The sequence below is a fragment of the Propithecus coquereli genome, unplaced genomic scaffold (assembly GCF_000956105.1).
Source record: "Propithecus coquereli isolate 6110/MARCELLA unplaced genomic scaffold, Pcoq_1.0 Scaffold171, whole genome shotgun sequence".
Classification (NCBI taxonomy): Eukaryota; Metazoa; Chordata; class Mammalia; order Primates; family Indriidae; genus Propithecus; species Propithecus coquereli.
In genome coordinates, this window is record NW_012141747.1 from 6,333,101 (window position 1) to 6,355,397 (window position 22,297).

The 22,297-nt window shown below is 54.0% G+C and overlaps 1 protein-coding gene across 1 annotated transcript; it reads left to right on the forward strand.

Moving 5' to 3' along the window:
• Positions 1 to 3,663: 3,663 nt before the first annotated feature.
• On the forward strand, positions 3,664 to 16,570 carry ASTL (astacin-like metallo-endopeptidase (M12 family)). The gene is made up of 9 exons (XM_012641881.1): positions 3,664 to 3,718; positions 4,399 to 4,524; positions 6,066 to 6,127; positions 7,344 to 7,437; positions 7,891 to 8,008; positions 8,729 to 8,910; positions 11,017 to 11,098; positions 11,189 to 11,343; positions 16,164 to 16,570. Exons 1-9 carry the CDS (start codon positions 3,664 to 3,666, stop codon positions 16,568 to 16,570), a joined length of 1,281 nt encoding a protein of 426 aa, XP_012497335.1.
• The last annotated feature ends 5,727 nt before the right edge of the window (positions 16,571 to 22,297 follow it).

Sequence of the window (22,297 nt, forward strand, 5' to 3'; positions counted from 1 at the left end):
GATGTGTCAATAAAATATTATTTTGTTTAAGAAACAACAACTCCCCAAACGTCTGGTCTCAAGTCAATGCCCAGGAGAATGCTAGGTCAGCTGTTTGTTAGCCAGACCCCAGCTTTCCCTGTGCCCGCAGTGTCTGGGAAGAGGAGGGCAGAAGGCTGACCTCTCCCTAAAGGGGCCGTCCTCCTGGCCCCAGCTCCTCTCCCTGGGCTGGCGTCCTTTCCCAGGCAGGGCTCTGGCTGCAGGGCTGGGAAGGGGCCTTTCTGGGAGGCTGGCTCCCAACCACCACGCAGAACTGGGCCCGTGCTGCCCTGATCGGACCCTGCCTCCTTTTGGTACACATGGGCTGGATGTAAGTGTTCAGGTGTGTGGGTTCCTGTGGCTTTGGGTTGTTCTTGGCCTGTGCACACCAGCACGTTGTGCGTGGGTGTTCCAAGGGGAGTGTGTGTCCAGGTACGAGGCTCTTCTCATGGCCACGTGTGCCTCTGCTTCCTCACGGTGGGGCAGCACAGCCTCTCCAGTCTCCTCCCACATCTCAGGGCTGGCCCCCAGGCCTCAGCATGCCTGTCCACACTGGGGCCCTCGGTAGTCCCCGTTCCAAAGCTCCTTCATGGCCCCAAAAGGCATGGTGCACACCCACCCAACCAGCATGTCTTTGTGGACATTGCTTACGTGCCCAGCACAGGACTGGGGTGTCTGTGGAGACAGAGACATGGGCCCAGCCCAAGCCAGAAGTGGAGGGGTGAGTGCTGAGGCTGCTGGAAGGGGGTGCTAGGGACTTGGGAGCCAGCTGTGTGGGAGCCAGTCCTGCTTCAGCCTCACGCTGACACTTGGCCACTCGGGGTGTCATCCAGTTGACTCCATTTTACCTTCCAGGCTTAGCTCAAGGGTCGCCCTGCCCAGTGCCATCTCTTACATTCTCAGTGGCTGGCAGGGGGCACTGGGTGGGGGTGGGGGGGAATGTAGTTTGGCAGGGGCCAGTTTTGCCTAACCTTGCTGTATGTGTTTCCTTGTCTATAAAAGGAATTTCATCATTAGCCCCCACTTCTTAGGGTATAGACCCACACAAGTCAATTCATATAGCACCTACACATGGTGGGTGCTCAGAGAACGCTAGCACCTGGCCCAGGAGTGACGTGGGTCAGATGTACAGGTGTGCAGGTGTGCAGCTGGACCAGACTGGGTGCTCATGAGGGCTGGGCCTGTGCCTGGAAGCCGGCACAGGTGGGCACTGGCTCTATGAGGCCGAATGAGGGATGTGAACACACCCTTGTTCTCTCTGTTCTCTGAGGGGTGGGGTGAGGTGCTCCTGGTGAGAACGGAGCCAAGCTGGGGTTGCTACCCTGCCTTCCTCAGGCCCCAAGTGAGCTGCTGTTGGGTCCTGCCTATAACCCACGCACCCAGCTCAAGGTGGGTGAGGGACATCTGGGGCCCTAAGGCATGAGGACTTCCCACTACAGAGCCTCATCTTACACACAGCAGGACTGGGGCTGAGGCCTCTGCCCACCCTACCCTCACCCTGCCCCATCCCAACCACCCAACCCCACATTCCCCTCCCTGTGTTTTGAATCATTTGTCTCCCAACAAACTGCCTTTCTCTTTCTCTGTCTCTTTCCCTCCCTCCCTGCTTCCTTCCTTTTTTCTTCTCTTTCTTTCTTCCTATTTATTTTTTTAACTTTTAATTGTGATAGACATAAAATTTATCATCTTTACCATTTTTAAGTACCCAATACTGTAAAGTCTATTCATGTGTACAACAGACATCCAGGACTATTTCATCTTGCAAAACCGGAACTCTGTACCTATTTAACAACAGCTCCCCATGCCCCTGGCCCCAGGCCCCAGCCCTGGGAACCTCCCTCCCACTTTCTGTCTCTCTGACGTGGGCTCCTCTGGATACCGCGTGGAAGTGGAAGTATTTGTCTTCTCGTGACTGGCTTATTCACTCAGCAAAATGTCCCCAAGACCAACTGCATTTCTTAGCCAAGAATCTGTTTCTCTACCCAAGCAGGGTGATTATTTATTATTATCACCATTTTTGTTTACCGAACACTCAAGCGGTCAGCTTCATGCCTTCTTTGTTTTTCAACGGACTGTATTTTTAAATTTCACTTAATTTTTTCCAGCTTTATTGAGGCATAATTAACAAAAATTGTATGTTTAAGCGAACAACGTGATGTTTTGACATACGCATACATTGTGAGATCATGGCCACACCCAAGCTAATTAGCATGCCCAGCATGTGCATTCTGACTTTGTCAGTACCCTGTGCAGGCAGCAGGCCCTCCATCGTGTTCTTGCTGTGGTTCTTATCTTTTGAGAAATGCTGGATTCTAGGCATGGCAGGAGTGGTGAGGGGTCCCTGTGGACAATAGCTATCACTCTTTTTTTTTTTTTTTTTGAGACAGAGTCTCACTGTGTTGCCTGGGGTAGAGTGCCGTGGCGTCATCCTAGCTCACAGCAACCTCAAACTCCTGGGCTCAAGCAATCCTTCTGCCTCAGTCTCCCGAGTAGCTGGGACTACAGGCATGCGACACCATGCCCAGCTAATTTTTTCTATGTATTTTTAGTTGTCCGATTAATTTCTTTCTATTTTTAGTTGAGACGGGGTCTTGCTCTTGCTCAGGCTGGTTTCGAACTCCTGAGCTCAAACAATCCACCCGCCTCGGCCTCCCAGAGTGCTAGGATTACAGGCGTGAGCCACCGCGCCCGGCCTAGCTATCACTCTTGTCTCTGTCACTTCCCTTCTCTGGGCGTTGGTGGCCATGGTGGGGTGTCCCCAGATGCCACCCAGTGTTGCCATGCTTCGCCTCCAACATTTCAATCCAGGTGGGGCCCCCAGGTGACTTGGCTGAGGCTGAGGGGTACAGAGGAGGAGGAACATAGGCAAGGAGCTTTAATTTCCGAATCCGGGCAATGGGAATAAACACTGAGTGTGCCAGTGCAGATTAGAGGGGTGGTGGCCACGCGAGGGTCTGGCATCCCAAAGCTCCACTGTTCCTGCGCGGCAGGCTTCTCTGGGGTGCTGGTTACATGGAGTATTGTTTGTGAAATTTCGTGGAGCCCTGCACTTGTGATTGTGCACTTCTCTATATGTATATAAAATACAAGCGTATAAAAATGTAGTGACCTTTCCCTCCTGCCACAGATACACTGGGGGCGCCCGGGGTCTCAGGCAGCTTTGAGCACAGGGTGGGGGCGGGAAAAGGCGGCTCCCCAGCTGGAGAATTAGGCCTGCGGCACCTTTCTGCGATGTTTCTCTGCCCCCTGGTGGCAGGAGGGGACCTCAGAAGAGCCACACCCTCACACACTCCCCGCCTCACTCTTTCACCCACTTCAGCCAGGAAGGGTTTAGACCAGGGTCCCAAAAAGCTGGGGTCTGGGTCGGGATGGGGACCACAGGTAGGGTGGGGCTACAGGTGGCGGTGGTTGGGGCGGGGCTGCAGGTGGAGGTGGTTGGGCGGGGCTGCAGGTGGAGGTAGTTGGGCGGGGCTCCAGGTGGAGGTGGTTGGGACGGGGCTACAGTGGAGGTGTTTTGAGGGCTGCAGGTGGGAGCTGGAGAAGCTGCTATTTAAGAGGCAGTGATGGCCCTAATTGTGCAATTTGGCTGCCTTGTCCCCCCGGGATTAGTCCTCTTGCTTGCTGAAGGGGCAGCAGGGATCCACCATGCGGAGCACGGGAAGCCTCTGGCCGCAGGTGCTGGGTCTGCTGTCCTTGCCATGTAAGCTGGCTTCTTGGCCCTCCTGGTGCTGGCTCCAGCCTCTGGAATGCAGGGGAGAGGCCAGAAGGGTGTGGCTGGAGCTTGCCGGGATCTTAATTGAGCTCAATGGCCCAGAGCAACGGTGCTCTACAGGGGTGTTCCTTGGAGCAGTCAGCTTCTGGGGCTGATGGGGCAGGCCCCCTGAAAACCCTGGGAGCAGAGGTTCTGCCTGGCAGGTGTCCTGCCCCAGACCTACTTGTCTTGGGGTGGAGGTAGGAGACTGTAAGTCACCCAGGCTGAGCCCATTCTCCAAAAGCCTGGGCTAAGACAGGGGGTCATGGAGTAGGGTCTGAGGCTGGCCCCTGAGGCAGGCTGCACCTGCCACTGGCGCTGGAACCTGAGGTCTGTCCCTGCCCCCCTCCTCCCTGACCCCTCCCCTGCCTCATGCGTGATATGCATTCCTTTTTGAGTCAGGTGTTGGTCCCATGAAGGAAGCTCCTTCCTTGAAGTAGTCTAGGCCTTGGCACTGTTTGGGGTCTAGAGGAGAGGCCAGGCAGGCTCCTAGGACTCCTTGCTAGTCCTACTCTTCTTCAGGGGCTGAGTCTTGCTCTCTGGTCTCACCAGTGGGGCACTGCAGGCGTCTGTGTGTATGTCCCCGTCTGTATGCCCCAGCACCTGCACAGCCTGTCTGTCTGGGCCAGGTTGGATCCTCGGAGCACCCTTGGCCTCCAGCTACCCAGGAGCCTGTGGTACCAGCTTGCCAGAAGGCCTCATCCCCGACGAGACCCAGGCGTCTTGGGACAAGGACATCCCTGCGATTAACCAAGGTGAGGGCACTGTGTCTTGTGGCCTGGAGGGATATGACATTGTCCATGTTGTGTGAAAACAATGCTAAACGCTGGGAAATGCAGAAAAATCTGGGAGGAAATATACCAGCTTACTCCGGGCTCTAAGTGGGTAGAAATTCTATGGGCAATTGCTTATTTTTTAGATCTTTCTTAGTGGATTATTACTTTAATGAGCTTTCTTATAAAAAACTTACAGGAAAACTGTAAGTTCTTACAAAATGGCCTGACAGAAGTATAGGTCGTTGGGGCTCTCTGAGCCTGGGTGTTGGGCTAAGTCATTAGCAGATGTCTGAAAACACGTCAGACACCCCTGCAGGATGGTCTGCAGGTGTGAGGGAGTCGGGGGACAAAGAGGCCTGAGGCTCAGGGGCTCGCTGTCTGAGGATCTCAGCTGGGACAGAGCTAGCAGAAGCGAGGACTGGGGTTCAGATGTTAGAGCTGTCATGGCTGAAGCAGTGGAGGGACAAGGGATGACCTTGCCCTCGGGGCAGGGTAGGGATCTACCCCCTCCTCTCTCTGAGCTGGATTGGAGTCCGAGCATATGCTGAGCCTGAGCTGGGCACCACTCCACCCTCGGGTCACTGTGAATGGTCTGGAGCTACCAGCACCAGTGACTCTTCCCTGGCATTGGCTGTCGGATGCCGTGGAGAAGACTCTCAGCTGCTGGTGGCCCAGGAAGTGTGAGGTAAAGTGTGAAATGCAGTAACAGCTGCCTCTGCCCTCCCGATGCTCCTTCCCCTGGGAAGCACCTGCCCAGCCCCAGCGGCTGTGGTGTTGCTGCTCATTAGCACACACACTCTACCTGCCCTACGAGACGGGCTCTTGGCCAAAGGGAGCTGCCTCCGCTGCCTGGGGTGGCCCACGGTGACTCAGAAGGAATGGGAGTCTGGCCCAGCCTCAAGGTGGTATGAGTCTGTGGTGCCATTTGTGAGAGCTCCCGTGAGATCAGGCTGAGGCTCGTTCTCCCCTGCCTCCTCCTGCGCCCCTCGCTCCCTCACAGTTTCTCCTGAGGTCACTCCTGTAAGTCACTTGCGGAACACTCCCCGGCTCAGGGCAAGGAGAAGCAGAGGCAAACTGAGAGGGCCTGTGAGGGCCAGGACTTGCCTGCCTCCTGTGGTGGTACAAATTGGAATCTGTCACTTGCCACCTCAAGGGTCCTGGATAGAACACAGGCAGGGATTGGATGAGGGCTGGGGTGGGGGATGGAGACAGCTAGAAGAAAAGGCCGCCGCTTCCTGATGGCAGAGGACCTGGACTCGGGGCTGGGGCACGTGGACTGCAGGGGCCGCGGGCTGCGAGCAGGCAGAGGCTGCAGCCGGGCTGAGAAGCACCCGCACACACTTATCTGTAGGCCGGGACTCGGGGGCTGTGCCACTTTCCCGAGCCACACACACTTGGTGCTCACAGAAGCTCCGGCTCCAAAGTTGAAGGAAGAACAGACTCTGGGGGGTGCCTGGCCTGTCCCTAGGGTGTGTGTCCTGGGGGCATGGGCCAACACACATCCCACCCTCCCTCCCCAGGGCTCATCCCAGAGGAAACCCCAGAGAGCAGCTTCCTCGTCGAGGGGGACATCATCCGGCCGGTGAGCGTGCGCACACGCTAACACATGCTGGCGTAGATAAGCTCGCAGGTGGTGACAGCGACACTCTGCACCCACCCCTAGGTGTCATGGGGCTTTCTGTGCGACCGTGTGAGGGACATAACCTGATAGACACCTTTTTGTCAAGGTCAATGCGACCATGACTGTGTTGTTAAGAATAAGCCAGCCTGGGCGCTGAGGGAGGGGATATTGGAAGAGCTGGCGCAGTCAGCCCAAGAGGGCTTCCTAGAGGAGGAGGTTTGACCCCTTGACCCAGCTTGGTACCCTGCCAGTGGAGGTACTTGTGGAGGGCTCGGATAGTGGGGCTAGTGGGGCTGTAGGGTGGGAGGCGAGGGGTGCGGGGCAATGGTGACTGGGGCAGCCAGAACAAGGAGTAACATGGAGAGACCGACCATCTTGGCTGGGGTGTTGGGGCCAAGTCAGAGGGCGGAGGCTGGTGGGAATTGGGGTGACTTGTCAGTGGAGAAAGGAACACTGCCCAGGAGAACAGTGTCATATTTTAGGCGACTGGGGACAGCAGAAGGCTCCTGAATAGGACAGTGACCCGGTGGAAGGCAAGCACATCCCTCGGGTTTAGAGGCTGCCTGTGGGTGGCATGGCATGTGGCTGGGCTGAAGGGCCACAGGCCAGCCCCGAGGCTGTGCAGGAACCTGGGGACAGGGCAGACCCAGGTTATCCAGCCAGTCAGTACATGGGAGGTGGCTGTGTGACCCTTGCGGAGCAGAATCCAGCTTTGGTGGGCGCCGTGCTGGAGAGCCATGGAGCCCGTGCTTCAAGGGGTCTGGTGGGCTGGAGAGCGGGGAAGGGACTGCTGAAGCCAGGATGATGCCTCAGGAAAGCCTGGCTGCTGCCCTGCTCTGGGGACAGGCACCGGTAAGGTACGGGGGAGGGGCTGCTGATGAAGCCCTGAGCCCTCCTGATCCAGGGCTCCCTGGGGTGCAGGGCCTCCTAGCCAGCCTCCCCAGGGGCTGATCTTGCTCTATCTGCGCGATGGAGCAAGGTTTGGTTACAAGGCCAAAGGATTGTCTTGTGTGTCATGATTCACATAGCTGGCTAGTTGATGTCCCCTGCCCCACGGTCCCCCCACCCCATGGTCCCCCACCTCCACACACCTTGCCTCCCATATCTTTAGGGCCTGGAGTGTGGCACCTGGCTGGCCTATGTCCCCAGGGATCCCTGAGCTGCTCTCTCTCCTTAGAGTCCCTTCCGACTGTTGTCAGCAACCAGCAACAAGTGGCCCAAGAGCAGTGATGGCATCGTAGAGATCCCCTTCCTGCTCTCTAGCAAGTATGGTAAGTGTGGTGTGGGCCTCCCTGTGGCCTCAGCCCCTTCTTCCTGATGCAGCATGGGCTCATCTCTGGCGCTCGTCCCTTTCCCTCTCACATCACTGCGTCCCCTCCACCAGCCCCAAAGAGCCCTTCCACAGAAGCACTTTTATTCCCAAAGGCCTCCTGAGTCAGGAGAGTTAAAATCATGGAAGAGCTGATGGGGAAGGTATGTCTCAGGGTGATCTGGTTTCTGTTGAGACCACATGGTGCAGAGGACTGTGACCTTCCCAAGGTCACGTGGCCAGGATCTGTCTGGAGCCCAGCCTTCTTCCCCAACACTACTGCGCTGCCCTTTTTTGATGCTAATTTGGGGGAGAGAGTTTGAAGCCCTGTTCTCGGGCCCCCCAAGAAGACTTCAAAGGCCACAAGGGCTCTGGGGGCTTGGCTGGGAGCTCAGCCAGGGAGTGTCTTCCCCAGATGAGCCCAGCCGCAACATCATCCTGGAGGCGTTTGCTGAGTTTGAACGTTTCACATGCGTCAGGTTTGTCGCCCACCAGGGCCAGAGAGACTTCATTTCCGTCATCCCCATGTATGGGTAAGTGCTCTGGCGCGAGCGTGTGTGTGTGTGTGTGTGTGTGTGTGTGTGTGTGTGTGTCTCATCTGGCTTCTGTGTTCAGCTCAGAAATAACTCAGTGTCTAAAACCTATAAAACCTATTTCTGGGCTGTCCTCTGGGGTTCAAAGTCCCCTTGTGTACCCTGAGCGGTTTGCCCAACATGCGCTGGGCCCGCAGGGCAGAAGGTGGGGATGGGATGGGAACAGGGTGCTAGACTCTCATTTGTGAAGCCCTCACCTTCCGGAAGACTCCATGGTGTGGCAAGGGAGTGCAGGTTTTGTGGGACAGACAGTGCGTGAGATCGTGCGAGTCCAGGCAAGTCCCCTAACTTGAGACTCTTCTGCCCTCTCTGAGGTGAGGGTAGTGGCCATACCAACTTCCTGGCTTGTCAGGGGCCTGAGACAACATGTATGAAAGCTTTGACTTGGCACATGACATGCAAGTGCTCACTCAATGAGCTGTAGCATCAGTTCCCACCTCCTCCCTGCAGCCCAGGCTGGTCACCGGGGTTTAATATGCCCACTTCCTGGAGGGTAGGTGGGGCCTGCCTGTGGGAGAACAGCAAGCGTGGGGTCAGAGCCCAGGCTGGGGTCTGCCCGTTGGTGCCCGTCCATCCTGTGACTTAGGAGGAGGGAAGAGGCCTGGGTCTCTGCCTCTCTCAGGGCCGGTGCCCATCCAGCTCGTTCTCGTGGCCCTGCAGGTGCTTCTCTGGCGTGGGGCGCAGTGGAGGGATGCAGATGGTATCCCTGGCACCTGCCTGTCTCCAGAGGGGCCGGGGCATCGTCCTGCATGAGCTCATGCATGTGCTGGGCTTCTGGCATGAGCACGCCCGGGCCGACCGGGACCACTATATCCGTGTCGACTGGAATGAGATCCTCCCAGGTAAGCCAGGTTGTGCACAGGCCAGGCTGGTCCTGGGAGAGAGGACGGCAGGCTCAGACCAGGACCTAAGGAGTCACCTGGTTCCTTGGATGTAGTTGTCCCTTCTCTCTGCCAACTGCCTGTTGTTCATGGGAAAGGTGGGGTCCCACTTCTCTCTGGGATCTGGAGGGTTGTCCGACTTCTGCTGTTCTGGGCTCCAAGCCTTCATGTGCCCACCCACAGTTGTGCCTGAGTTAGGGTGTCACCATTTGCTTTGTGTCTCATTCTCTACCCTGACACTGTCATCTACCTGAGGATGGGGTTGACAGGGTCTTATGATCCCTACTCATTGAGTACTCAACCAGCAGTCCCTCATGTGCCACTGTGTGCCAGCTGGGGGGTTTGAGCAAGGCGGAAGCCCTGGAGGTAGCAGGCTGCATGTGTCTGGTGGAGGGGGCAGAGGGCAGCGCTGGGGGCTTGGAGTGTGCTGGACACTGATGGGCACATGGGCAGAGGAAGCAGGAGATCTGAGGCTGGTGGCGAGTGGGTCCCAGCTTCATGCCAGCGGGGAGCAGCAGCTGCGTGCTGGGCTTGGTGCTGGGGGTCTGATCCTAGTGACAGCGGGGTCCCTGCCCTTGTGGGCTCAGTGGCCTGATTCAGGAGGTGAGAAGGATAAAGGTAACTGCCTAATGAGGTAGGGGGGCAGAGGAGGGGTAACCAGGAGTTTGTTAGCGGTGTGGACAGACTCAGAAGGCTTCCTGCAAACAGAGGGCTTCCAGCATGAAAGCCTCTTTGGCTGGGGAAAGTGCCCAGGGTCCAGACAGCAACACACACGGAGCCCCCACAGAAAGGAGTGCTTTGGGGCACATGGGTAGCACCCTACCACCCTACAAAGGAATAGGGATGGAGATTGACTCAGATTAGGCTGGGGAAATAGCATGGCGGGGTGGTGATGACGGGTGACTCTGTCCCCTGAAAATAGAGATTGTGATCCTTCCAAGTGCTCATGGAACACTTGTGAGACTCACTCTATGATACACCAAGAAAAACTCTAAATCTGAAAAAGCAGGTTAATGGAAACGTTCTGATCGTGATGTTAAATAAAAAGTAGAAACTAATAACAAATCAAAACAAAATCTTCTCCCACTTGGAAATTAAAACTAAAATCAACAAATCTTTCTTTTGGCTCTGGAGTTAAATTGCAGCAATTCTAAAAATCACGAAAGGTTATATTAAAACCCATGTTTCACAGATAAAGCAACGTTCAGGGAAAATTTGTAGACAAATACTTATATCGGTAAAAATAGAGAACAAATAAATTAAGCGTGTCAATCCGAGTTAAAAAAAATGAAAGCAGGAGGGAATTGATGAAGGTGAAAGCAGAAATTAATGAGTTAGAAAATAGCGCTAATAAACTCAATGTTTTCCTAACAAAGCAAGTTAAAACACGAGCCACCCTAATAGACAAAAAGATGGTTTCTCTTAAGAATGCAGAAAAATGAGAATGTGTTTGTATTTAGTTACTACGTACAGAACAAACTCTGCTAGGATATGTGTGTTAATAACAGTAATTAACTGTTGTGGGGGCGGGGAGGAGGATGGAGTAGGAGACTTTTGCTAGCTCTCTTAATATCTGACTTTTGAAGCAGATGAATATGCTGCCTATTCGAAATTATGTTTAACAGCTGAAGGGGTTTTGAAAGGATGAAATAAGACTTTTAGGGGCAGATATTTCAGGTAGGCAGTGGGATGTAAGGGTGTTGGAATGCTCACCTACTTCGTGGTAAGGAGGCTGCTGGTGACTTGGGGGTTGCGAGGGGGTGGAAGTGGCCAGCTGGATGTGGGGGGAACTAGGGGAGGAATGAGGGAGGACGCAGCCCTCCAGCCCTTCCAGCGCCTCACTCTGAACGGCAGGAGGACCCAGTGAGGGGGAATGGCAAGTCTCCAAAGCTGGGCAGAGCAGGAGACACTTCCTTTAGTGGGGCGGGAAGGGTGTCCTAGACACTTGGCTGTGGTTTCAGACTCCTCAGCTTAGGTGGGTTATAAATTCCCAGAAGGCATCCCCCACCCCTCGCCGCCTCTTTCCTGTCTGCCCTCTTCTTATGTCTCCATGTTGTGTTTTTTAAGGCTTTGAAATCAACTTCATCAAGTCCCGGAGCAGCAACATGCTGACGCCCTACGACTACTCCTCCGTGATGCACTACGGGAGGTGAGCGCCCTCTCCTCCTCTGCCTCCCCTCTGCGCTGCCCTCCCGGCCCCTGCCCTGCCCAGACTCAGGCGCCCCCTGCTGGGTTCCAGGCTCGCCTTCAGCCGGCGCGGGCTGCCCACCATCGTGCCGCTCTGGGACCCCAGCGTCCACATCGGCCAGCGATGGAACCTGAGTGCCTCGGACATCACTCGGGTCCTCAGGCTCTACGGCTGCAGCCCAAGCAGCCCCGGCCTCCGTGGGACAGGTGAGTCATCAGGGAGTGTGACTTAAGGAACCTCAAGAAGGCTCCTGAGCTGAAGTGGTATCAGGGAGGGTGATGCAGTGGGAGATGAGGTTGCAGAGGTGAGTGGGATAAGATCAGCTGGGGCTCACCACCATCCGTGCAGAAAAAGCATTGAAAAAAGTTAACACTCACCTATGACTAAAATCTCCTAGCAAATAGGAATAGGGGTCACTTTTGTAACCTAGATAATATCTGCCAAAAGCCTAGAGCAAAAATCATTTTTGATGGCAAAACATTAAAATGAGGACCAAGACAAGATTCCGCGCTTGTCCCATCTATTCAACATTGTACTGTAGTGGAGGTCTTAGCCTTTGCAGTGCGACGAAAAGAAAGGAAAAATCTGGGGATTGGAAAGAAAGCAAAAACTCACTGTTCATAGGTGACTAAAGCAACAATCTGTGAACAAACTACTAGAGCTAATGAGAAACAGAAATGGTAGATACAATCAGTATATGAAAACCAGTTGTATTTCTGTATACCCACAGTTAGAAAACGTAGTGTTAGAAAAACATACCATTACAATAATAAAAATTAGGTGCCAAGGGATAAGTCTGGCAGAGGTTGTAAAAAACTTTCATGGGGAAAAAAATGAACCTTTATTAAAATCATTAAAGAATACTGCAATACATATATATCAGCCATTGATAGGAAGACAATGTTACAAAAATTTAATTCTTCCCAAATTGATCTATAGATTGAATAAATTCCCACTTAAAATTTCAAATTTTAGGCCAGGCGCGGTGGCTCACGCCTGTAATCCTAGCACTCTGGGAGGCCGAGGCGGGTGGATCACTCAAGGTCAGGAGTTCGAGACCAGCCTGAGCAAGAGTGAGACCCCGTCTCTACTAAAAATAGAAAGAAATTATTTGGACAACTAAAAATCTATATAGAAAAAATTAGCCGGGCATGGTGGCGCATCCCTATAGTCCCAGCTACTCGGGAGGCTGAGGCAGGAGGATCGCTTGAGCCCAGGAGTTTGAGGTTGCTGTGAGCTAGGCTGACACCATGGCACTCTACTCTGGGCAACAGAGTGAGACTCTGTCTCAAAAAAAAAAAAAAAAAAATCTCAAATTTTGAGCTGGGTATGGTGGCACGTGCCTGTAGTCCCAGCAGTGAGCTATGATCGCACCACTGCACTCCAGCCTGCCCCTACCTGCCCTACCCCCCAAAAAAATTCAGCAAATTTTGATCTTGACAGGGTGATTCTAAAATTTATATGAAAACATGAAAGGTCAATAATAGCCAAGACAATACTGAAGAAAAAGTAGAGAGACTTGCCCTAACAGATATTTAGCCATAGTTTATGAAATCTTTATATAAATATATGGCATATAAAATGCATATACATCTATGTATATAAAATATCTTTATATAAACATAGCATTGGAGCAAGGATGGGCAATTACCTATCGGAAAAGAATGGAAAGTTCAGAATAGATCTCACTCAGAAGTAGAACCTTGATAAAGAGGCATGGACCACTAGGGAAAGGACAGATTTGTCATTAAATAGTTCTAAGACAACTAGGTATCCATTTAAAAAAACTGAATTCGTAACTCATGCACAAATTCTGGATGTATAAGATATAAATGCAGACATTTTAAAACTTTTAGAAGAAAATATAGTAAGACGTCTTCATGACCTTGGGATAGGGAAGGATTTCTTAAATAAGACACAAACAACACTAACCATAAAGTGTCACACATTCAACTACATTAACCATAAGACACCACAAATATAGTGAAAATACAAGTTACAAACTAGAAGAGATTTTTTTGTATGTGTTAACACATAACTGGTGGAATACAGAATATGTAAAGAACTACACATTAATAAGAAAGATGAAACCACCAAATAGAAAAACAGTCAAGAGACTCAATAGACATTTCAAGAAGAAACCAAATGGGAAACACATAAGATGGTCAACCTCATTAGTAACTGAGGAAATGCAAATGGAGACTATAATACCTTTTTAAACCCACTAAATTGGCAGTAATTTAAAAACCCAGTAATATCAAATACTGGGAAGGAGAAGGATCAATGCATGGTGACATTCATACGCTATTGATAGGAGTATAAATTGTTTTCTAAAGTGGTTGTAACAATCTTACATCTTGGGTAGTTGAAATGTGCATATCTCATGACCCAGATTCTACTCCTAGGTCATCTTGCATGTGAGTAACCGCCCCCACCCCACGCCTTTGCCCCAGCCCCAGGTAATCACTAGTCTGCTTCCTGTCTCTGTGGGTTTGCCTATTCTGAGCACCTCACATAAGTAGAATCATATGGCCTTTTGTGCCTAGCTTTTTAATGTTTTCAGAGGTCATCCATGTTGTAGCGTGTATCAATACTTTATTCTTTTAAATTGCTGTATAACATTCCCATATCTTATATACCATATTTTATTCATTCATCAGTTGAAGGATACTTTGGTGGTTTCTACTTCTCAGTTGCTATGAATAGTGCTACTATGAACATTCGTGTATAAGATTTTGTGTTAACACATCTTCATTTCTTTTGAGTATATAGCTAGGAGTGGAATTTCTAGGTCCTATGGTAACTCCATGTTTAACTGCTAAAACATTTTCCAAGTGGCTACGCTATTTTTAATTCCCACCAGCAGTGTCCAGTCTCTCCATATCCTTGCCAACACTTGTTATTTGTCATTTTGATTATTACATTCCTACTGGGTGTCATGTATGTCATTGTGGTTTTGATTTCATTTCCCTAATGACTAACGAGCATCTTTCTATGTGCTCTTTGGTCATCTGTATATATTTGGAGAAATGTCTGTTCAGATTCTTTGCCAGTTTTTCAAATGGGTTGTCTGTTTTGCTGAGTTGTAAAAGTTCTTTATATATTCTAGACACATGTCCTTATCGAATATATCATTTGGAAATGCTTTTTCACATTCTATGGGTCATCTCACTTTTTTCGTGGTATCCTTTGAAACCAACATTTTAAATTTGGAAGTCCAACTTACCTATTTCATCACTGCTTTTTGGTGTCATGCCTAGGAAGGCTTTGCCTAACTCCAGGTCACAAAGATTTACTCCTATGTTTTCATCTCAGAGTCTTACAGTTCTAGGTTTTACATTTGGGTCCGCGTGATCATCTGGAGTGAACTCTTGTGTAGGGTGTAAGGAAAGGGTCCAATCCAACTTCATTCTTTTGCATGTAGCTATCCAGTTGTTCTAGCACCACTTGTTAAAGACTATTTTTCCGCCTACATACTTCTACTGTATTAAATATTATGTACCTCTTGTAAAAAAACTAAAGAACAGGAGATGATGTAGCAAGAGCTCTGTGGGAACTTTTCTAGAGGACTATCATGGGGAGAGGAGAATTGAGAGGTGGAAGGGGCTGTGGTCAAGGAAGGTTTTATCGAGACGGTGAACACGAGGCATGTTTGGGTGCCGAAATGGTGACCTACTGGAAAAGGAGTTGACATGGGGGTGGGGAGAGAGAACACCCAGAATGTTTGGGGAAGGGCTGCCCTTGGTAGGAGCTGAGGCACTTCCCCAGACCTAATGGGAAGGAAGAAGGAGGAGCAAACCTGAGTTTGCAGGAGGATCTTGCTGTGCAGAGGAGGGGGCCTCGGTCCCATGAAGAGTGAGGTGAGGCTGCCAGAGAGGTGGGGAGGATGGGATGGGATAAAGGAGGACACACGAAGCAGCTGATGGGACAGCAGGAGATGAAGCTGGTGGGGATACATGTGGCAGGGCTGTGGCTGGGGTTGTGCAGGTGGGAGGTGGGGCGGGGGGGCTTGGTCCTCCAGGACTGGGGTTTTATGATCAGGTGTGACAGAAGGGAAGGTTGTGGAAGCAGCCTCCGAGGAAGTGATTGCAATGAGGACTGTGGAGCCTGAGCCAGGTGAGGAGTGTGCAGGGGCTTGGCGGGTCTGCAGAGCCTGCTGCCTTGGCCAGTGAGCTGGAGCAGAGGTGGCAGCTGTAGGAGGTGGCAGCAGGGATCTAAGTCCTCAGGAATTGCAGCCTTCTTAGACATGACACCTCAGGGGGGCGGGTATGGGCTGTCAGGTCAGCGGGACTAGGCAGGGAAGAGGAGTCGCCAGTTGAAGCATGTCAGTGTGGATTTGGTCAGTGTTGGCTGAGGTAAGAATAGCTCATTGGGAAGTCCTTGCTCCGTGGCTGGGAGTGACCAGGGTGTAGAGGCAGCGATAAGGGGCTAGGGCGGCCGGCTGGCCAGAGAGCTTGGGCCTAAAATGAAGAGTTCTTATGAAGTAGCAGGTGGCAGTCATGGTCTGGGGGAGCAGCGAAGAGCAAGGAGGACCCAACCCACCTCCTGGCGCCATGCTCGGGCCTGGGAGCACTTGGCTGTGTCCTACTGGTGGCCTGGGTTTAGATGTGGCTGCAAGTGCAAGAATAGTTCTGAAAGAGACCCTAGATGTGGGGTGAAAGGTGGGGTATTGTCACGCACAGAGTGGCCTGAGGGATCTGGAAGGTGGCTGCTGTGGTGCTGGGTGAGGTGGGTTAACTGTCTCCGCAGCCTTGGATGAGTGCCGTGGTTATAGAAGCCTGAGTGGCCTGACCTTCGATGGTGGCCTCAGGTGCCAGTGGGGAGAAAACGGATGGCTCTGTTGTCCTGGTCTCTAGTGGGGGAATTTGGATCTTGAAGGCATTAGGTGGTGGCATAGCAGTGGCGCTGTGAGCTGGGCTCTATGTCCCCATGAACAAAGCTGGAGCCAGCTCTGGCTCTGTGCAGCTGACCCATCTGCCTTCCTTCAGTGATTCTGAGATCTGACCTCCTGTCTTTCCTGCTCCAGGGTCCCAAGCCCACAGCAACGGTAGGAGCCCTGCTCCTGCCCCCAGACCACCCCTGCAGCAGCTTCTGGAGGCACTGTCAGCGGAATCTGGGAGTGGCCAGCGTGTTCCCGCAGGGCCTGGACACAGCCCACGTGGGTGGGAGTCCCCTGCCCTGAAGAAGTTTATTGTGGAGGCCTCAGCAAGGCTACCTCAGTCCCCAGCTTCCTCTCCAAGGCCAAGGCCTGGAGCAGACGCTCCTGGTCTTGCTCTGGGGCAGTTGTGGCTGGCCCAGGTGCCCACGGAACCCTCAGTCTCATCTTCAGAAATGGGAGACCAACCAGTGCCTATCCAGGCTGCTCTGGGGAGCCGTGCTCTGCCAGAAGGCTGTGCACAGGGAAGTCACTTCAGGGGGATGCCTAGAGATTAAGCCTGTGGCTTCTGGCCCCAGGTGGGGAAGGTACCTCTGCCCAGAGGAGCTGGGTTGTCCAACCCTTGGCCCCTCTAGGCAGCCCCTGTCTTCCAGCCCCAACCTGGCCACCCCCTCGCATGAAGGCAAGGCCTCTTCCTCTGCCCTTTTCCCACCGTGTTCCCCCAAGGGCTCCCAGGGTCTATCATCGGGGAAGGCAGGCCTGGCTCTGTCTGCTCTTGACTCCTGCCCCAGCCCTGGAAGATGCTGGAAATGGGAAGCGACATTCTTCAGGGACAAGGTCAAGGTCCTGGTTGGGGCGGGGGTAAGTCAGGAGGAAGCAGGTTCCAGCCCTGCAGGCCCCTGGAAGCCCTCCTGTGGTTGAGGCCCAGCCCCCAGCATGCACTAATGGTGGTGTCCCCACCTCCCCATGTGGCCTAGACCTTGGGAACAGCCTCCTATCCCTGGAGTCCAGGTGCTGGGGGTGTTGCTCTGCAGCCGTAGCCTCTAGCCTGCTCTCCCGGAGGCTTTAAGAATCCAACTCGCTCCCCTGTAGAACAGGAAGGTGCGGGGTTGAGGGTGCTGCCCGCATGGAGCGGAGAAAGAAGTGGGGGCCTTATCAGGACTGCACTGTGGGACCCTCAGCAAGCACACAAGGACGATCCCCACTTCTCTTCCCTGGCTCTGGGCCTTCCCTGTGAGGTTTGTTCCAGGAATGAAGACAGTCTCCAGGGTGTCAGTGAGTGGGCGTGGGCTAGAAGCCTCTCAGTCCCCAGGGGCACTGTTCTTGTGGCCTGTCAGAAGGTCAAGGAGGCCCTGCTTGGGGTCAGGGTGGGCAGGAGCCTCAAGTGTTTGGGGGAGGCGGAATAAAGCTGGTGCCCGCCGTGTGCACTGAGCCATGCTGATCACCTGTGTGCTGTGCCTCTGTGCCTGGGTTACACCCACCACCGGGGAGGGAACAGGCTTCGGGAGCAGAGGCTCAGGGTGGTGTGGCTGGGGAGCAGCTGTGCAGGGCTGAGACTTGGGCTTCTTAAGGTCAAGGGAGAGCTTGGCCTCTGCCAGCCTCTGGATGGTCCTGTGCTGGGGCTGTGTCAGGGGCTGTGAGGACACGCTTATGGACTCTGGAGCCTCTTTCAGTCTGTCTTGGGTTTCAGTCTGGAGTCAGTTTTGACACTTGGGCATTAGCATGAGGGAAGGATCCTGGGGTGGGGGGACATTGTCTAGAGTGGGTGAGTAGGGGCTCTGGCCCTGCCCCTAGGAGGGTGACAGCCCCACTTGGAGCCTTCCAGGTGGAGACATTGGGCCAAACCTAGAATAGAGGCAGTGGTGTAGTGGCCCCAGCGCTCAGAAATGGCTGCCTCACAGCCTATCGGCCTCTGGCTGGCCATGCCGGGGCCCCGGCGCTGGGCTGAGGCTTGGTGGCAGTCACGCTGGGTCTGAGGAGGTAATAGGCTCTGTGCCCAGAGGCCCCCTGCTCAGAGGCTATTCACCACGAGCCTCCACTAGGATTTGGCTCTTAGTCTCCGAATCTAGGTTCTTCTGCAGATAGGGGGCTGGCTGGGCCTGGGGACTCACGGGGAAGACAAGATGGGGTGGGCAGTAAGAAAGCAGCTGGTAGTGACCAGTGATGGGGGCAGGGAGCAATGCTTTAGGTTGTTGGTCAGGAAGGGCCCCTTTGAGAATGTGGCATTTCAGCTGAGACCTGAGTGACAAGAGGTGGCTGCCTGTGAAAATCCAAGGAAAGAGCCCAGAGGGTAAAGGCCCCAGCAGGAAGAGGCAAGACATAAGGGTTTTATCACAAAAGCAACAGGGAGCAGCTGCGGAGGGTTCTAAGGAAGGGAGTGACTTAGGTTTAAAAAGTCTTTCTGGATGATCCTAGAAAATGGGTCAGGAGCAGAATAGCTGGGAAGCCACTGCAGTCACGCAAGCCAGAGTGATGGGGGCTGTGGAGATGGACAGAAGCAGGTGATTTTGGAGTGTGCTTGGGGGTTGAGGTGGCCACACTTGGATTGCGTGCAAGGGGTGAGGGCGCAGCTCTGGGTGGGGAGAGGCGGGGCTGGGGAGAATGGGGATGTCAAGTCCAAGGTGGCTGTGAGACACCATGCGGGCAGGGAGTGTGTGTGTGCTGAATGAGCCCTGGGTTCAGGGGAGGGAGGAGGGCAGGAGATGCACAGTGGAGTGCCACTGGCATCTGCATGGGAGCCATGGGCTTAGATACAGAAGAGGGGTCCCAGGACCAAAGTCGGGTGCTGCATCACTTACAGGGGCATTTCTCAACCTTGGCATTGCTAGCATTTTGTGCCTGATAGTTGTGGTTGGGGGCTCTCCTGCACACTGCAGGAAATTGAGCAACATCTTTGGCTTCTACCCACTCAATGCCAGCAGCATTTCCCTCCCCAGTTGTGACAGTCACAGGTGTCTTCAGACATTGCCAAACAAACATCGCTTTTGTGTGGGGAGGAATCATTCTCGGTAAGAAGCTCTGATTTAGAGTTTGGGAGAAAAAGGCTGAGAAGGAGCGGCCTTTAAGGAAGGAGCAGAACCTGCAGAGTGTCCCGAGGGCAGGTCTGCTGTGTCAAATGCTGCTGAGAAGGAGGAAGACACAGAAATAACCCTGGCACTTGGTGACATGGAGTCACACATGACCTATGGAGAGTCAACTCACTGGAGGGTGGGCTGCAGATGCCCTGCCAAGGGTTAAGGAGAGACGCGAGGAGTCAGAGATGGTGCCTGGAGGCAAACGTTGGAGAAGGGAGGCTGTGGGGGCCGTGGGCATGGGCCATGGGCATGAGCTGGGTAATGGAAGGAGTGGCGCCCTGGGCTGGAAGAGGGGGTGGGCTCTAGGGCACAAGCAGAGGACTTGCTCTTCCAGTGGAGCACACACAGTTAGGCTCAGATGCAGGTGGGCATGGGGGGTGAGTTCCTGCTCCATGACTAGCATTTTCTCCTAAGAACCAGGCAGAGTCACAGCGGGCGAGAGGCTGGGAGATTGGAGAGGAGAGGGAGGGAGGCTGATTTTGAAGGAGCAGGAGAGTGAGCGTACTAGGAAAGTTTGGAGATTTGTGGTCATGCATTTAAAGTGAGGCCAGTCGATGCAGAGAGTGTTTTGCTCCGGAAAAAGCAGCTGCTTGGTTGAAGGCAGGCAGTGGGTGGATGATTTAGGTTTGATCAGGGCTGGGGTTTTGTCAGGTGCTTTATGGCTGAGAGAGAGGATGACTGACTTGTGCTACAGAGGGCATGACTCAAGGCTCTGGGAAGTGGGGCAGTTGGGTCACACAGGGTGGTCTAGGGACAAGGGTCCCAGGGACTCGAAAGGCTGGGGCTTCTGGGGAAAGCTGGGTTGTGCAGCACAGTGGGCATCAGTCTCGGTGGGCCCTTAGGGGGCAGAGAGCACTGCTGTGGGCTGCTGTGCCACCACCTCACCTCTCGGGCCTGGAGAAGAGGTGGCTCCAGGGCTTTCAACTAAGACACCAGATCTCTCTCTGGGCTCTCACAGCCAGCCATGGGACAATTGTCTTGCCCTGCTTTGAACAAGATGGTATCGCCTACTACGTATTAGGTCATCTTTCCCCATGGCCCCTCTTTCCAAGGATGTCCCTTCAGGGCACCTTCACTTGAACACTACCTGTCTGAGAATGCTTGGGTATATGCATACACTGATACCTACTGCTGCTGTCACCAGCCAATGACCTTGGGCCAAGTACTGGGGACACAGAAGGGATGTCTGCTCTGATGGGGTTGGGGGTGACAAAACGAACCCATCAGACACCATCTTAGCACAGTGTGCTAAGTGTCAATGTGGTACTCTGTGTGTGTGGCATCAGGAAACCTGGAGAACAGGGGACCTCCCTCTGAGAGGGTGGTGACAAGTGAGTGGAACTTGAAGAATGAGTAGGGGCCCACCAAGCACAGAAGGAGGGACAAGAGGTGTTTCTGGCAGAGCAGACAGCACCTGGAAAGGACTGGAGGGGTGGGGACCCGGAGCACGTCCAGGGCCCAGCACTAGCGTGGTGGCGCAGGGGCGGAGGGCTGGGATCCGGGTGGTGTCCTCATGCTACTGCCCCCACACGTGGCTGGGAACATTCTAGGCAGCTCCTGTTGCTGGCTGTTGTAGGTCTGGGACCAAACTCTACCAGCCCTGGGGGAACGGGATGACGGTGGAAGGTCAGGTCTAGCCTGGGAAGAGCCGACGGAAGCCTTGCTGCGGCCGTGGGCTCTGATTCCTGCACCTGGCAGCCACGTGGGTGTGTGGACAGGCAAAGCCTGGCGGTGTGTGTGGGGGATATGGAGAGCCACAGACACGAGTGGGAATTGAGTGAGATAACAGCCCTCACTGCCCTGCACAGCCAACGGCAGCCATGCCACGCTTGTGCATCCTGGGTGGGGCTGGGAGGAGGCGGCCATGGTGGAGGCAGAAGGCAACACAGCCTGGGGCAACAGCTGAGCCTCATAGGTGTCAAGGAGCTCCCGCCACCCAGAGGGCACACATCTCCCAAGTCTGCCAGCTGTAGACTCTGTCCCTGGCTGTCCCCACCTGGCCTAGTGCCCAACTGGCTTGGTAGAGAGTGCCCCGCAGGACCTGGTACTCAGTGGGCCTAAGTTGCCACTTCAGGGAAGGCCCAGGTGAGCATCCTGAGGGGGTAGGGTATGTGGACAACCCTGGCCTTGGTTCCTGCAGTGTCCTGGAGGCCTGGCCCTTGAAGGAAAACGGGCCAGAGGACAAAAGGCTGATGCTGGTTGAGCCTGAGGGTGGTTGGGAGTGGTGGAAAGGCAATTCCTCTGATGCCCACTTGGGTCCCAAGGGTGCCCAGACTCTGCAGAACCTGGTGCAGGGAGCAATGGGGACAGGCAAGGATTTGCCTAAGTAGCTGTTTCCCAGGCACCACTGGCCACCCCTCTGTTCTTCCTCAGGGAAGGGGTTACTGGGGCCTCTCCATTCCTGGTGACCGTGGGCCCAGGCCCTGCCCTGCCCCGCCCAGCCCAGCAAACGGGAAAGGTGCATCCGTAAAGCCAGTCTCTGGGGTGGTCTGCTGCAGGCTGAGGCCTTGGGGGTGGGTGGCAGAGGAGGTGGGCTGCCCTCTCCAAACTTAGCCTAAGCAACACCCACCCCACTGGGCTGATGGGCACTCACATCTAACCTGAGAGCTGGGCAGTCAGGCAGGATGACAGGGACAGGCGGGGGTGGGGGGGATCAAGGAGGTGCGGCTGTAGGGAGTGGTCTGGGGTATCTCCCATCTGAGCCTGGGTAGGGGTCAGACTTTGCACCACTGAGAGGTCACACACTCTGCTCCCAGGCAGGTGGGAAGGAGGAGTGAAGGGCTAGAAGTGCTGCTTGGGGGGGGGGCCTTTGCTGGAGCCCCACTTTCAAAGGAGGGGTGATGCTTATTTATGCGGAGATGCCATGCAGACCTGTGGGCTGTAAATAGGAGGCCTGGCTCTAGGCTGGGCTTACTAGGGGGCTCCAGAAACTATGAAAAAACGCCCTCGAGGCTGCCCAGGCTGGTGCTGGGCGCGGCAGGGAGAGTGGGCAGAGTACCAGAGCGAGAGCAGTTGCTCAGCAGCTCTTTGAAGAGGGGGGCTTAGTCTGAAATTTCTTTTTACCCCAAAGCGCCTTTCCACTGCCACCAGCAAGGGGCTTCGGTGTCTGTGGGGGAGCCAGGCAGGACTGGAGCAGAGAGGGGGGTCGACCCCTTCCCCAGCGGTCACTATAGAGGCAAAGGGAAGCTCCTCCCTTCGCGGCTGCCCCTG